The sequence below is a fragment of the Phalangium opilio genome, unplaced genomic scaffold (genome assembly GCF_054372755.1).
Source record: "Phalangium opilio isolate 3A_F unplaced genomic scaffold, DU_Popi_V2 ptg000003l_1, whole genome shotgun sequence".
Classification (NCBI taxonomy): Eukaryota; Metazoa; Arthropoda; class Arachnida; order Opiliones; family Phalangiidae; genus Phalangium; species Phalangium opilio.
Window position 1 is genome coordinate 10465377 of NW_028324145.1, and position 16170 is coordinate 10481546.

A 16170-nucleotide genomic window follows, 5' to 3' on the forward strand; every position below is an offset into this window, starting at 1 on the left:
CAAAGTTTTCCACTTTATCTCAAATCACTTGACAGTATGACACAATTTATCTATGATATTTGCGGCTTCGGTTAAAAGGGTCAACTAATACAGGTTCACCATATACATTGTTCTGTTTCCATGGCAACTGGAATCGGCCATTTATTTTTCTAGGAATTTTTGGTGACGCAATTTCTAGGTTGCTCTCAGAGTCAGGCTAGTGAGACCAAAAGTATACGGACGTCTATATACTTTTGCAGAGATGATGTAAATTTTTATCGAAAATTCAGAAAAGACTATTCCACAATAAAAAGTAGTTTTTGGCCAAGCTAATTGTGGGAATAAACTGTGAAAGAAGACAAGTCTCCAGCCCCTCCCTTTGTGACCAGAAAACTAACTTATTTCCAGGACTGTTGTGTCGAGGCGCGCTTTAACCGCGAATTTTGAAGTTTAAAATCCGCGTGGTAATCTTTGGAATGGAATTATTGAATAATAAAGGACTAAAAGTGGCATTAATTCTTTTGTGTGGCTTGCCTGCATCTGGCAAAACTTATCTAACGAGAGAAATTTCATCAAATTTGCATAAATACAAATCTTCATATCCAATTATAAATGAATTAGTAATTGGCCAACTGTCATATGACGATTATATTCCTAAGATGGTCATTGAAAACGTAAGAAATATAAATTTCTTTGGGAATTATTCTTGCTTTGAATTTAACAAAATTTATATTAAGGATGAGTGGAAACTTGCTAGGAAAAACATTCAGAAAGCTGTAGAAATTTACTTTGAAAATGTATTGGGCCTTGCCTGTGAAAATTTACCGGAATTAAATGTAGAGTCACTTCCGGTGCTTAAAGATTTACCAAATGAAATTGGAGAAAACAAAAGCTACCTTATGATTCTAGATGATAATTTTTACTACACAAGTATGAGGCATGAATGGTACCAAGTAGCTAGAAAATGTATACTTATTTTATATTAATTCCATGTAATTAAATAACTAATTAAAATTTTAATATTAGATGGGTTAGGGTTTGGGCAAGTGTTTTTAAAATGTGATGTGAATTTGGCTATATCGCGAAATTCTCAACGTACAGAATTGTGTAAAGTTATGGAAGAAGAAATATTAAGAATGAGTGATAGGGCTGAATGGCCCAACCCTGCTCATGATAAAAAACACTGCCATAGTGTGATTTTGAATAGTGAAGAGACGAGTGAAGAAAAATTGTAATTAAAATCCTAAATTTAATTTTTGAGATAACTATCTCATAATTTTTAATTTCTTCTAAAGATTTTCTGTAATAAATTTAATTCGCACTATTTTAAATGATCCCGTTCAACCCTTAGAAGATAATTCGGAAGAAAAAGTAAGCTATCACATTTAAATTGAAGTAGAATATTAATTAATTAATTAATTAACTTAATTATCCCAGGAATTATCTAAGATTGCAATTACCAAAAACCTGATCCATCAATCAGACATAATCCTAAGAAAATTAGTTTCACAGACGCTAAAAGATAAAGGTTTGTCTGACTTTGATATTTAATCAGAATTTTTAATCGAAAAATTGATTAATTTCTAGGAAAATACCCTGACAATTTAGAAGTCAAGGATGTAGCTTTAAAAATCGCGAATGTTAGACATTCCATTCTGTCCAAAATCAAATGTAACGAACTAAACTTCCAGGATTTAGTGGCGGAGGATGAAATAAATCTAAATGTTTTAAATGAAAGACTAGAAAAAGTTTTCCAGACGCAGTTTGATTATGAAATGAAGAATATTAATAAAAGAAATTCGTGAATAATACGAATCGAATCTTTCTTTTATTTGGATGTAATGTAAATTAAAAGTTATCTATTTACATATTTTTTATTTTCATTCCTCATTCTTTTTCACTGGGAGGGGAAGAACCAATTAAAATAAAGGGGAAAAAAAGGGGGGGAATATACAATAGCGTTTACTCTACAATTTTACATAAGAAATACCACAGTTTAACCACCCTGAATAGTTTTTATAGAAAGGCACAGGTAAATATATAAGATATTAAGGAAAATGGGTGATCAAACGGATGGAATTTAGAGAACTAACCTCCCTTTAGATTTACCAAAAGAAAAACCTATAGCTCTCTTAAATCTTAATTTTTGACTGGATATTTAAGTCGGACTAACTATGAGAAGAATTTAACTTGAACGTAAATAAATTTCAAAATTACTCCACTTTATGCATATAATGGACGTAAATCCAACTAGTAATTATTGAAAGGTAACATAACATTATACCTTAAAAGAACGGCCTTTTTCGAAATTACAAAATAGTAAGCATATGATTAGTCTTAAAAACGATGATGAGGGAGGATGCTAACTGTGGAACGACTCAAGTCCAGTGAAACGCTAGAAATGGGGGAGGAATACTCGGAACAATGGCGGTCGGTCGGTCTCCCCCAGACAATCAGGAAGTCCGTCCGCCATTAATGGAGGAGTAATACTCGGAACAATGGTGGTCGGTCTCCCCCCCCCAAGACGAATCAGGAAGTCCGTCCGCCATTAATGGAGAAATAGTACTCGGAACAATGGCGGGCGGCCGGTCACCCCCAAGACGAATCAGGAAGTCCGTCCGCCATTAATGGAGGAGTAATACTCGGAACAATGGCGGTCGGTCTCCCCCAGACGAATCAGGAAGTCCGTCCGCTATTTAAGGGGGAGTAATACTCGGAACAATGGCGGTCTGTCCCCCTTCCCCCCTAAACGAATCAGGAAATCCGTCCGCCATTTATGGGGAAGTAGTACTCGGAACAATGGCGGTCTGTCCCCCCCCCCCCCCCCGACGAATCAGGAAGTTCGTCCGCCATTAATGGATTAGTAGTACTCCGAACAATGGTGGTCGGTCCCCCCCCCCAAGACGAATCAGGAAGTCCGTCCGCCATTAATGGAGGAGTAACACTCGGAACAATGGCGGTCGGTCTCCCCCATTTATCCATGTATTCCTCCCAAATTTTCAAGCGTCCCAGTTAGCCTACGGACTTCCCTCAGATTACCCATCCCCATCATCCTTGAATATAGTCCTCGTTTTTAACACTAATTAAATGCTAATTATTTTGCAATAAGAGATCATATATATATATATATTAATATTTTTCCAAATATATTTAGAAAAATGCCTTTTTCTTAAGATATAAAATAATATTATGTTACCCTACCTGAACTTTTCCCTGAAGTTTAATTAATGGGGTTGAAAACCAAATTAGAAATTAATATTTAATAATAATAATAATAAAATGCTTCATCTTAGGAACCAAAACAATGAAATATCCGTCATAATTAAAAAAAAAAAAAAATGTTTTATATACAGGCAGAGTTTAGATCTGTTATTTGACTCACAAATGACTTACCAGTAAATTAAGGGGGGGAGGGAGGGGGGACAACCACCCACGTTATTTCAAGCATCAATTATATCCTTTAGAATATTTTCCATAAATAATTAATTAGTTACTTTTAGTTTTAAGAAAAAAAAAAACAAAAACACTCCCTTAAAGATGTATTGTATATAATTAAATTGAAACATTAAGAAGAGGTAGAAGGACAAGGACAAGACAAAGTACTTAAAATATTTCCCCGACTGATTGTTAGGTTATTTAGTTCCCAAGTTTTAAATTTTTTTTTTTACTTTCATAGTAAAATAATTCAAAAGTTCCGAGTTTATATATAATTTAAGAGGAGGATTTGTAAGTATATTGATGCTGGAAAATAATAACTTTATTCTTAAACATTCATCAGAGTTTAATTCCGTGTTTTTGAACGTATCTTAAACGAGCATTTTGAATGAGTAGGGCTTTTCTCTGCAAATAAGACTGCGTCCTTTCATCAGCTGATTTACCAAATGTTTTGGACGAAGCTATTAAACACGACTGTGTCTTTTGAGATTTTAAGGAAATTTAGAAGTTAAACTAAACTCGACTCCCAGTTATTAAAGGGCTCCTTCGGACCCTTAGACACATGGCCCCACGGATTTCCATCCCCTCTTCATAGACGATCTTCCTCAACACTTTGCCCCACCGATTTCCGACCCCTAAGTAGTTCCTTCCTTGTTAATATCCCCCTTCTTTCACTCCCTCCCTCTGGTTAGGTAGGGGGGGGGGGCTCGGAAATCCGCGGGGCCATGTGTCTAAGGGTCCGAAGGAGCCCTTTAAGCCTAATAATACTTACTTGTAGGCCTCCATTTGAAGCTAAAGCTCTGGCTAATGATTCTCTATCAGCTTGAGAGACTGGAGTTGGTCTTTCTGGTCGCTGATTTGGCAAAGTTTGAGGTTCAGGGACAAAGGAAACTACCCCTTCTATTAACCTAGCAATGGTGGCATCCACGCATCTTGTTTTCACTAAATCGTCTCTGATGGTGACCAAGGGAACGTGAGGCAAGACTTCCTTGACTTTTACAGCCATTCTACTTAATTCCGAGCTATTTTGTAGAGAGCTTCTCAAAGGACTCGAACTTGGTGACCCTGTATCAATATTTTTGGCTGAAAAAACCCTGTACTCAAAAATTAAACTAAACTAAAACTCTTACTGGTATGCCTGATAGTTGGAGAAGGTCTTGAAGGAGCCGAACTCTCAAGAAGAACCTTTTTAGCATACTCAACTTTATCATTACAAGTAAAAGCTGTAGCTGTTACGCCAAGTTTCTGAGCCATGGCACTTTGAACTCTTTGGCTAAAATCTTCAGCAGATTCTTCCGGATTCCGTCTCATGGCAGGAAGATATCTATTTTTCAATAATAAACACCACTTGAAACCTTGTTAATTAATTTAAAGAATAAAGGCGGGTTAAATTATACTTTAAACGAAACACCGTCCAGGGAACAAGTAGAAACCAAAACAAATCTGACCACCATCTACTTCCTATAACTGTCTGTAATTAAGAAAGATGCTTGGTTTTAAGACTAATTAAATTAACATCTTCTAAAACTTAACTTACAACTGCTATATTGGGAAATAAAGGTCTTGAAACTGTTAGCAAAACCTTTCAATTAAGAAATAGTGTTTTATATAAAAGGTTAATTATAATAATTAGATAAGAATTACACACTGGTTGAATCTCTTCATCTAAAACAAAGGGCCAAGTGCTAAATTTCAAGAGACCAACTTTTCCATTAGTGGTGGCACCTTCAGGATGTACCAATATGGGTGTTGAAGATTCTATAATATTTAATTTTCCTTAGTTTTAAAGTCAAAAGACACTTCGAGTGAGACTGATAGAAAATATTACCTCGGGTATGCCTTTTGGCATTCTGAATCAATACATCTCTACCATCTTTTACCCCTAAATCTTTGTATCCAAGAGCCCAATTTAAAACTTTTGGAAGATCCCACACTCCTGGCTATCATTTATTAACATTATATATTCAATTAGGTAATTAGTCTTTGATTAAAATAAGGGTTTGTTTCCTATCCTACCAATATGCAAGGCTGGATTAAATCAACAGCTAGATGATCTAGCAATGAAACGTGATTTGTCACGATAACTTTAGCAGCGGAATTACAGTTTTCAATATCGTCTTGTTGAACGATTATACCAATTACACTACACATACATCGAAGTACTATACTAGAATGAATGAGTAAAAATGATTTTGAAGGGTATGGCTTGATTAAGTTTCTCAACTATTAGCTTACCACCTAGCAGAAGAAATTTTTGGAAGAATACACGCTACGATGAATGCGTGAAGACCTAATTTATAACACAGATAATACTTTATAGGTCAAATAATTTATGAAAGATTCGTAAAAGTCCGCTAAACATCCATACAGAATCATTGTCACATACCTATAAAAAACCTAAGCAAGGCTAATATGATTCCAACGGGGAAATAGAATATTAGTGGAAGTAAATCCCAACAAGTTTCACACCTAGAATATATCAGAAACGTATTAAAATTTAATTTAATTACGCCCCTGAATAAGGATTTCATAAACATAATAGAAATTTAGGCTTAAGCATAGCTGTATGACAGTATCTAAGACCAAGGCTTAAGGAAGAAAGATTCAAACAACGATTAATAACCTTGATATAATTTACTATATTCTTAATTTAATTTACGTTACTTATTACTAATAACTCTTATTTATTATGATATATATTAAATCTTAAGTATTTAAAGATAAATACCTATTTATTTCGAACAATGTTGATATATCATTCCTAGTTGCAGTAGCCATTTTAAGTGTGAAAATTTTCCAAAAGGGTTATTTCAAGTAAAATGAACCACAGGATAACAAGGGCGGATCGATACGCGATATAATATGTTGCAAACATAAAAGTAGTCTCTAATTATCAAGGTGAAATGAAAATAGCAAATATTGTTGTTGTCCTTGACTTTTAATTGCTTGGCTTCATAACATAAAGAGCTTCTACTCCTTGCTCAATTCTCTTTGCTTTGTGGTCAACTCCTCTGCCGAGCTTGAACTTTGAAGTGGCGCACTCGCCACCACCGCAACGTGCGAAGTTCACCAACACGTGGGTGCAGTGCGTTACTTGAATCATTGTAAAAAATAAATTTTTATCGTGAATTGACTTAAAAGAAATGTTTCTTTTGTATAATTGTAAATATTAAAAAAAAAATGTCGCGTGATAAGGACGTGAAGTGTGAACTGTGTAATGTATCTACACCTACAATAGTGGTAAGTTTTGATTACTTAATTTAATTTAATTAAATTAAATTTAAATCATATCGTGTCATTACGGATAGAGTAGACTACTGAAATGGGGGTAGACCTTAGTTATTATTTAAGATCTGTAAAATTTTAACAGGATCAAATTGAACATGATGCATCTCTTATGCATCACATGAAAGTAGACCATCAGCATAACGGGTAATTAAGTTATATTGCTATCGCGTATATTTTGAGTTAACAGTTTTAGTTAAATATAGAAATTGGACGCATATATGCGGTATATGTAATCATTCAACCGGTACTTTAAAAGCGTATTTAAATCATTTAAAGGGAAAAAAACATGAACTTAACACTATCAAAAATAAACCCAAATGGTAAATTTGTTTAAATATACCTTAAATCTAGATTAAATTTTTTTTTAACTCCTACTTTTAAGGACATCAAAATCTTCGTTTAAAATTCCTCCTACATTTATGCTCCCAAAACAAAATAATAATAAAGTAGAGAGAGTCGGATCCACCTCAAACGCGAAAGAAAGCCAATCTTCACCCTCTAAATTAGGCCCAAAAATTACCGATTTTCGTAATACCCCCGATATTTCTAACTTCAACAACACTGAAAAAAATGGCCGAAATCAAAGTGATTATACTGCCAACAATCAAGCTTGGATGAATGACCAAAATTACACTAACCAACCTTGGGTTAATCAAGGTCCGGCGTGGAACATGCAAAATTACCATCAAAATCAAGGATATTGGAATAATGAGTGGCCGCAACATCACCAGTACAACAACCATCAAAACTCTGCTTGGAATTATAACCAACAGTGGTATCCAAATACCTTTAATGGTTGGGGAATACAGTCTAATTACAATCAACAGACATTTGGATCTCGTATAGATTCTCAAAATTTCAATGGCCTTCTTCCAACTCCAATGCAAAATGCTTCCAAAGTTAATAAACTTCATCACGGTGCTTCAAAATTCAACGTCTCTCAATCATTCAATGATCCTTTGAATAAAAAACCTAATAAATTCAATAATCCTCCAAAGAAATTTAACGCTTCACCCCAAAAAATTAACCAACAAAATAAATTCAACATTACATCCAATAATAGACACAACTTGAAAGAAGTACCGGTAGCTAATAATGAATTTCAGGGGCGTGTTCCTTCTAAAACGTTGAATGAAAGTAAGAGACCTAGTAGTAGGGAATCTAATTCAAGCAGTTCCCGAAACAAATCAAGGGAGAGAAGTTCAAGCCATAATAGGAGTAAAGAGGACAAAGACCATGATCGGGACGATTCGCGAAGCAAATCGAGGGAGAGTAGTTCAAGCTATAACAGGCGTAAAGAGGACAATGATCGGGACAGTTCCAGAAACAGTCGGGGTGCGAAAGAGAAAGAAAAACCACCTCTATCTAATTCCAAATTTGAAGTTAGAGCAAGATCACCTGATAATACTCTAAATACATCAGGAAAATCTAAAACAACATCTACTGACAAGAATATTACTACCGACAAAGTTGAATCGTCGTCTAAGCCTACCCAAGAGGATACTAAGAAGGAAAGGTCAAATGTATCCGGTTCCAATAAGAGTAAAGGCGCTCAAAAGTCACAGACTTTGAAGAAAAAGAAGGTCAAAGGCTCCAAAAAAGACACAAATGGTGGAAAGAAAACGCTGCCCGTCTCCGAAAAAGATGGAGATAAACAAGCCAGCAAGAATAAATCCAATAAAGAGTCTTCAAAAGAAACAAACAGTGATTCGGGTACTACTGATGGTAGTACCCTTCACTTGTTTTTCTTGTCCTCTGACAGTGACGGTGAGGGTGATCCCGCTTCAAGTTCTAAAAAGAAGGATAAGAGTGAAAAAGGCCCAAAGCATTTCAACAAAATGCTCATCAACCGCTTAGTTAATCATCCATGCACTCCTAGACAACAACTGCAACTCACAAGATGGTTGCAATCCCAGAACCAAGCTAGGAGTGTCTCCATGCCAAGATTTAATTTGCCTCTAAGTAGGTTTGAATTTTGGCACGGGATCTTGACGAGTTTAATTTATTAATATATTTTAAAGATGAAGACGAAAATGCGATTGAAAATGTAATGAACGAGTTACCAGATGACATTCTAACAACGTTATACAGGGCAATTGAAAACGACGATCCAAATGGTACTGAACCTGAGATGGAAGTGTGTTTGAAAACTGAAGCCATTGATGAAAACTCTGGAAATATACCATGGGCTGATTTCCTAAAATCCCTCGAAGAAAATGGAAACATTTTAGATCCTAACAAGCGCAATGATGAAACTTCAAACATAACCAACAATGTAACATTTATAAATCACATTGCAACCTGCGTAAATCCTTAATGATTATTATTTTAGGAAGACGTTTTACCATCAAGTTCGGAACAACAAGTAACAATTAAAGAAGAACCAAATAATGAAGAAACAGGTGTGCCCGAAATAATACACTTGTCTCAAAAGTACAGACATCCTAATGCTTTTCCCCATGATATTCCAGAACCAATAGCACCTACCCAAGCTGCAACATTGGAAGCAACTGTTGTAGAGCCTATCGGCACCCAATCTCAAAGTACTGGAGACATAAATAATGACGCGCAAAGCGTCCAGATCAAAAGTGAACCAACTGATGTTGAATTACCAAGTGGTAACTTGGATAACTCAGGGACGATGCGCGAGGTTGATCAGTCTCAAAGTAGAAGCGTTAATGCCCCAAGTGAAAGGGGAACACCTTGCTCAGTTAGAAGAGCTCCTAGCATCGGAAGTGTCAATATTTCAGACCCCATAAGTTTTGAACAATCTCAAAAAGAAGTTACCGAATGGATTAATAGGTTAAACACTGAAATACCAGAGTGCATAACAATCCCAACAACACCACCACCTAGATCTAATACAGGGGGCAGTGAAACGATACGCGAAAATTCGGCTAAGACAATTGTAGTTCCTTCTAAAGACATTGTAGATGAACTCTTGCATTTAAATTCGGAAGAAGAATCACTCCGCGATCAGTCTCAGAAAGTCGAACAAGTTATAAGGCAACTTTATAGGCTTTTAGAGGAATGGAAAATGAAGCGTAGTGAAGTAATTTTGGAATAGGTTTTGATGAATTTCGATTAATAACTCAACTCCTTTCAGATTATACTCCAAGAAACTAACTTTAGAAATAAACGCATGAAGCTTTTGGAAAACCTTAAAGGTATAAACCTATTTTCGCGCGCATGTCTTCATCTTAAAACGTGTTTTTTTTTTGTGTGTGTCTAGGTGCATTTCAAACTGGTAATCCTAACCAAGTTAAAGTCAACACCGAAGTGACAACGGGAAGCCAACCCAGTACATCCGAAGCTGATAAAATTCCATACTTGGGAACATTGGAATCAACTTTAAATTTTGTGAATGAACTTGGTACCGATATGGGCCTTAATATAATAGCAAACCCTCAAGTTTCCTCTACAAACCTAGCCGAGGAAGAAGAGTCGTTTCAGACACCAGACAGTTCCAACTGGGAAAGTTCTTTACCAAGCGCGAAAAAGCCAACTAAAACGAAAAAAACAAAGAAGAAGAAAGATTCTTCTAACGTTCCTGAGATTCCAATACCTACAATTTATAATAAAAACGGCAAATCAAAAGCCAGTTCTCCAGTCGAGCTTACAAAGAAAAAGAAACGAAAAAGGAAAAGTGAAACGGAAATATCTTCAACTTCTCCAGGGGAAAAGAAAAGGAAGAAATCTTTGAGTAAAAATGACGCGGAACCGAGTCAAGAAGAATTGGAACAAGCCACTATGATGAGGGATTACATGTCTACTGTCATGCCTCAACATATCGGGTTAGAAACACCATCATTTTCTACTCCCACTAAAGTTAAGAAAACTAAAAATAAGAAAAAGAAAAAGAAGGGCGGTTAATTTAATTTTGAAATTAAAATTAAAATATTTATCAACTGTAACTAAATCAGATTAAATATTCAATCAAACATAGTTTCTGCCCCTGTTGTAACAAAGAAAAAATGGGGCATTGGGTTCAAGCATTGAATAAAAACCTCTATTCGTTAAAAATTTATAATTTTCAATTTACAGAAATGAAATTTCAGATCCTTCTATTACTAGTCTTACTTCAGGTATAAGAAATTTCAATTTCTATTGACCTTAAGGCCCTAACTTTCAATCTTTGTAAATTACTTAGAAATTAAACCCGATATAACCCCGGTGTTAATAGTGGAAGATGCCAACTCGAGTGAAATTATTGTAGAGGAAGAGATATTTGCTCCGTTAAAAATACACGAAAACGCTATAATAGACGTCAAAGCAAGTTGAAAAAAAAAAAAAAAACGATCTTTCCAAATTTTTAGAGAACTTTCCCTAATTTCCGTTTTTAATACTTAGGTTACTAAAGACCATCTATTTTCCTGTTCTTCTGATAAAACAGCTAAGAGGATAAACTTGAAGGTTTATATTATAAAGTTTCTTCTTTGATCAGAATGATTATCTATCTAATTTTCGTACACTTCTAGAATCGAAGTCAAATAGTTACTTACAAAGGTCATGAAAGGACAGTAAGTTCCATACAAGTTTATGAATGTAGACAGTCCAAAATCACGCAAGTTTATACATCTTGTCACGACCATCATCTAAGACGATTTGACGCGGATGTAAGTTAATCTTCCTACGCGACATCAAGTAGACAGACCTTCCTGATGTTTTTTTCTCACTTTTCAGACGGGAATCTGTGTTGAAAAGATAGATTTATCATCCTCTATAGTTAGCACAACATTAAATTGGGATATGTTATTTTTAGGTCTACAAAACGGCAAGATTGTACCTTATGACATTACCGTATGGCTTTTTTTTTATTGTAAATCTTAAAATTGCAATGATAATGCAATACGTATGGTTTTTTTTCTTGGAAACAGAATTCGAAATTATTGAAACCAATTTTGGGATCAGACGAAGTATCAATTAGTTACATTTGCGCGGCGTCGGAAGGGTGTCAAAGACTTTTATTCATAGTAGACTATAACGGGTTTGTAACTGTTCGAAATGCAATGACTGGATTATTTATAAGAAGTTTAGAAGGAACTGTAAAGCCTCCTTGTCGAATCACTGTCCATTCCTCGCAAGTTTACATAACAACAATGTCCAAGACTGTTCTAATTTATGACCTAATGGTAATAAATCATCAATACTTCGTCATTTAAAATTTTTTTTAACTAATATTGATTTAAGTCTGGCGCTTTACAACGTAAAATCACTTCTGAAAGTTCCTCAGCAACTGGTATTGCATTTTACGAGGACAAAGCTATTTGTTGTTACTTGGATGGAACAATAAAGTGTTACAACAAAGATGTAAGTTAATTTGTTAAACTTAAGGAATTAAGAATAAAACTTTTGAAATTTCATTACGTAGACCTGGAAACAGATTTGCATATTTTATAACCCAGAGAAACCAATGACAATGTGTATGATTATAAAAAATGATTGGGTATGTCAGTGTGTGAAACCTTATAACGCAAAAAACCATCAACTCTCATTGAAAATCAAATAATTATTCGCAGATATTCACTGGCAATCGTTTTGGGTCCATTCAAGGCTTCAAATTGGATTTTTCCAAGATGAAACCCTGCAAAGTAAGACCAATTTGTCTGCTAGTACAATTTAGGTGTAGCTTAACCACAGTTTAACCATTTTTAACTGCTGAATCCAGCCAATTCCTTCAATGATTATAATATTTTACAAATTTCCAGTATCAAAGATGTTGCTTCCCTCCATTTGGACGCGAATCTGATCTAAAAAGACACATAGATGACCATCATTTGAACAGATCAGACGTAAAACACATGAAGACATGTCCATGGCAATCATGCGCTGTCGATTTATCATCATCATCTTTACTAGTAAGTCGATAATTGTGGCATTGAAGTGTATGAAAATATTAATTGTATCATTTTTATCTCAATTAGATAAAGAAAAGTCACATTATATGTCACGCTTCCAAAGAGTGCTACTGAATCAATCATTACAAAATATTTATGTGAAACATTTTACATTTCCAATAATCATGGGACTAACAATTGTACTTGATGAATTATAGAAAATTGATTTTATATTGTTGTATATAATTGTACAATAAATCATAATTCATTCAATTTTAAGCTATTCCTTTTTATTAGAAACCATAAAACGTCCTAAAGCTCCGGGTGGTACTTTCTTCTTCGTTTTCTTTACATTTGTTGCCGCGCGTTTCATCTTTTCCTGAAGTTTCTGTTCCCTCATTTGCTTTTTCCTTAAATGTAATCGCTCACCCTTCTTTGGTTTATAATAAGGAGAAAAGTCAACTTCGGGGGTTTTGACGTACAAAACCTTTTCTTTGTCTTTCAATTTTGTTTTTAGGGATTCTTTATCCACTTTACTAAGTTGACGAGGGTTTAGTGTGATCATTTCAGGTTGGATCTTTTCTAAGAGGGCCTTAACCTCCATTTCGCGCATTTGATTCTTAGACATGTATGGGTTTGACTCAAAAGCGTCAAAGTTTGGTTCTCCAGAACCTGGTACAAGAATACTAGAATATCCAGAACCATGTCCGATTCCTAAAGCATCTTCAAAAGGACAAAACTGGAGGTCCCTAACGAATGAGGGTACTGTATGTTTTAAGTATGGTTTCTCGGTACCATCTAAAGTAATGTCCTTATAGATTTCAACTCTATTTCCCAATGAGACTGACAACAAACCCTTCTGACTAAAACTTAATGATCCCGCACCCCCTGCTAATTTGTATGATTTTAAACACTTGTAAGTCCTTATATCCCATATTTTGAGACTTCTGTCAATACTGGCAGTTGCTAAGTAAGTCCCCCTATTATCCACAGCTATGGCTCGTACTGGTTGTTGATGACAAAGCATAGTAACTAGTGATTCCTTTTCATTCGGGCTCCACATTTTTACAGCTCCATTAGGATGTCCAGTTAGAAGGATGGCATTAGCCGGGTTTTGAGTTAATACATCCAATTTTCCAGATTTGGCATTGAAGTCAGAAACAATCTGTCCAATGGAGATATCCAACCAAGTAAGATATCCAACATCATTCCCGGCAGCCAAGAGAAAATGGTAAGGAAGAAACTCGAGTTTCTGGGTTCTGTAAAGTTTCTTTATGCAATGTAACTCAACCCCTTCTTGGTCATAGATATGGACCCAATTCTTTTGAGCCACTGCAAACATGGAAGGCATATGCAACCAAGCAACATCATGTACCGATTCCATGACATTTATTTCACAGAAAAGCTTCTTGGTCACCCAATCAATAGCGGCTACGTGTCCCCTACTGCCTCCCAAAAGTAAGTTCCGCCCATTCCTACTAAAATTAAGATAGTATGGTCCAAACTGAGGAAGTTTCAGATCAAAGACTTTAGCAGCACTTGTGATGTCAACTGAATCAACAATGTCTCTTTGGCTAACTTTGTAGGTCAAGTCTTCTTCATCACATTCCAAATAGCCAGCTTCCTCGTTCAATAAGAGTTCGCTTCTGGCAGCTAGGGATACTGCTTCTTGATACTTTTTCTCATTAACCGCGAGCTTTTGACGATTGAATGTGGATTTAACACCATAGGCTTTAAAGGGTTCATCGCGTTGATATTTCTGGATTTTCTCTTTCGGAATCGGTACTTCACTAGGGTATGGGTCTTTTTTGCGATTAGTATCATGCATTTCAACATTTGAATCTGCACCATCATGCTGACCAGAACCGGTGGCGGCCACGTGGTTTTTAACATTAAGCCTTGGCTTACCCATCTGCTTGTTCCGTTTAGTTTCCTTAACCTTTTTAACTCCAGTTTTAGGCTTAAGTCCGATAGAATCTTCTTTCTTGGAAAAATATCTCGACATTTTCTCGTTTCAACTTAATTATATCCCTAATCCAATATACCAGACCCAGTTAGTTAGTGCCTGCCCGTCAACCGTTCATGTTGCGCTTAAGATCCGCGGCATCCGCCATTTTTTCTTTTAAAACATTTTTTAAATTTTAAACATGAAATGGAGCGCTGCATACGTGGGCAGTATGGGAAGTAGAATGACAAGGATGATGTAATATAAAGTATACAAAAGAAGAGAAAAAGATTAAACTGAAAATATGAATTTATCAGATATTTTCTCATATAACTTAGACGTCATAGAGCGGTATTATTTTTAATGAAAAAGATAACGCTGGAGTTGTAAGACTATAGCGTCTCTAATACGAAAAAATAAAATAAAAACAAATCCAGGCTTAGCAACTCTTTGGGCAAGGCAATGACCTCGAAAACAAGCAGACGTCAAAATAGTCACGTGACCTTAAGTCCCAACATTTGTTGGCCTATTTTCGCGCATAATCGGCGTAATGAATTTTGAAAAATCAGCTTGAGTATTCGCGGATGTGATTTGTTTGTCTTTAATTTGCATATTTAGTGATGCGGTCAAATGGCGTCGGGAGATGAGCAATATATGCAAGCTCGGCGCAACCCAAATTTTCATCAATTGGAATTAAAAGCCTTAATCGAGGCTTTGGAAGAAAGAAAAGAATTGGTGACTGGTGAGCTTGGAAAAACCTATAAAACTATCGCTGACCAATGGAAAGGTTGGGAAGAGGTGGCAGCTCGAGTGAATTCAGTGGGCCTAGGCTTAACGCGTTCTGTCAAATCTGTTAAGGATAAGTGGGTAACCTTCAAAAGCAGGTCCAAGACAAAAGCTTTGGAATATAACAAAGCTTTGAAGAGATCGGGTGGTTCTACAACTTCTAGGCCACCCCTGACTGATTTGGAAAGACGAGCCTTATCTTTGGGTCGCCTAACTTCCCCAAATAGCGTCAGGTTGCCTAATAACACCTCAGATAGTGAAATCACCACCAATAACATCTTGGAGAGCCTAAACGCGGCTGCTGCAAAAATAGACAGTCGGAGTGGAGTCCAGCTAATAACCCTGCCCCTAAATCCGGCTAGTTTGATGCCAAATGGCAAGCCAAATTTGGATAAGAACATTTCTGGAGGAGAACCTCCTCCCAAAGTGTGCAAAATCTCTAATTCTAAAGACATTGCCGAAACACTTCAAGATATTAGAGATCTGCAAGAAAAGCAACTTAATCTACAGGAAAAAATGTTTGATTCGCAAGTGACTTTCCAACAAGAGGTGGTAAAATTATTGAGGCAAAAAGTTCATCTATCCACAGCAAAACTACAATTGTACGCTAGCAAATGTGGTCTGGATCTTGACATTCAAAAATAAATTTGGGAACCAATTGCCAAAACCTTTAGTCCTTCCCCAGTTAAAACATAAAATAAATATTTAAAAAAAAAATCCCACAATTCACAAACTGAAATATTAAATGGAGGTATTTTCTCGCCTCCCTTGTATTACAAAATTTAATAATCTCCTCCTTTGCTCACCCCCATATTAACAGTGTTCTACAAAATAATTAAAATTAACTTATCATTTACAATCAAGTTGATTGTTGTTTAAAGTAATATTTATAGGTATTTC

General features: G+C 35.7%; 4 protein-coding genes across 4 annotated transcripts; 2 read left to right on the forward strand and 2 right to left on the reverse strand.

The window, feature by feature from the left end:
- Positions 1–57: 57 nt before the first annotated feature.
- On the forward strand, positions 58–2099 carry Pstk (Phosphoseryl tRNA kinase). Its single transcript, XM_089840658.1, has 6 exons — positions 58–653; positions 717–945; positions 1006–1210; positions 1275–1350; positions 1417–1507; positions 1567–2099. Exons 1-6 carry the CDS (start codon positions 456–458, stop codon positions 1782–1784), a joined length of 1017 nt encoding a protein of 338 aa, XP_089696784.1. The 5' UTR covers positions 58–455; the 3' UTR covers positions 1785–2099.
- Positions 2100–3714: 1615 nt separating this feature from the next.
- LOC149717745 (lipid droplet-regulating VLDL assembly factor AUP1 homolog) lies at positions 3715–6279 on the reverse strand. Its single transcript, XM_089840652.1, has 11 exons — positions 6143–6279; positions 5801–5883; positions 5650–5704; positions 5431–5581; positions 5243–5354; positions 5063–5172; positions 4952–4996; positions 4812–4885; positions 4545–4738; positions 4187–4479; positions 3715–3894 (listed from the first exon to the last, which is right to left on the reverse strand). Exons 1-11 carry the CDS (start codon positions 6190–6192, stop codon positions 3754–3756), a joined length of 1308 nt encoding a protein of 435 aa, XP_089696778.1. The 5' UTR covers positions 6193–6279; the 3' UTR covers positions 3715–3753.
- Positions 6280–6514: 235 nt separating this feature from the next.
- On the forward strand, positions 6515–12818 carry LOC149717746 (uncharacterized). The gene is made up of 20 exons (XM_089840639.1): positions 6515–6654; positions 6785–6846; positions 6906–7022; positions 7085–8664; positions 8724–8977; positions 9035–9104; positions 9174–9754; positions 9809–9869; positions 9935–10496; positions 10747–10787; positions 10853–10974; positions 11053–11115; positions 11181–11318; positions 11386–11502; positions 11580–11834; positions 11893–12012; positions 12074–12148; positions 12222–12293; positions 12411–12560; positions 12627–12818. The coding sequence occupies exons 1-20, from the start codon at positions 6595–6597 to the stop codon at positions 12672–12674; spliced, it is 4548 nt and encodes a 1515-aa protein (XP_089696765.1). The 5' UTR covers positions 6515–6594; the 3' UTR covers positions 12675–12818.
- On the reverse strand, positions 12676–14683 carry LOC149717747 (WD repeat-containing protein 46). Its single transcript, XM_089840644.1, has one exon. It carries the CDS (start codon positions 14542–14544, stop codon positions 12820–12822), a length of 1725 nt encoding a protein of 574 aa, XP_089696770.1. The 5' UTR covers positions 14545–14683; the 3' UTR covers positions 12676–12819.
- Between the last annotated feature and the right edge of the window lie 1487 nt (positions 14684–16170).

Excerpts from the sequence above, each read along its gene's own strand:
- Pstk (XM_089840658.1), top strand. The coding sequence starts at position 456 with ATGGAATTATTGAATAATAAAGGACTAAAAGTGGCATTAATTCTTTTG. Across the intron at positions 946-1,005 it reads GTACCAAGTAGCTAGAAAAT|ATGGGTTAGGGTTTGGGCAA; the intron begins GTATACTTATTT and ends TTTTAATATTAG. Across the intron at positions 1,351-1,416 it reads AAGATAATTCGGAAGAAAAA|GAATTATCTAAGATTGCAAT; the intron begins GTAAGCTATCAC and ends TAATTATCCCAG.
- LOC149717745 (XM_089840652.1), bottom strand. The coding sequence starts at position 6,192 with ATGGCTACTGCAACTAGGAATGATATATCAACATTGTTCGAAATAAAT. Across the intron at positions 4,997-5,062 it reads TAGATGAAGAGATTCAACCA|GTTTTGCTAACAGTTTCAAG; the intron begins GTGTGTAATTCT and ends CTTAATTGAAAG. Across the intron at positions 3,895-4,186 it reads CTTCAAATGGAGGCCTACAA|ACACAGTCGTGTTTAATAGC; the intron begins GTAAGTATTATT and ends AAATCTCAAAAG.
- LOC149717746 (XM_089840639.1), top strand. The coding sequence starts at position 6,595 with ATGTCGCGTGATAAGGACGTGAAGTGTGAACTGTGTAATGTATCTACA. Across the intron at positions 10,788-10,852 it reads TATTACTAGTCTTACTTCAG|AAATTAAACCCGATATAACC; the intron begins GTATAAGAAATT and ends TAAATTACTTAG. Across the intron at positions 10,975-11,052 it reads ACGCTATAATAGACGTCAAA|GTTACTAAAGACCATCTATT; the intron begins GCAAGTTGAAAA and ends TTTAATACTTAG.
- LOC149717747 (XM_089840644.1), bottom strand. The coding sequence starts at position 14,544 with ATGTCGAGATATTTTTCCAAGAAAGAAGATTCTATCGGACTTAAGCCT.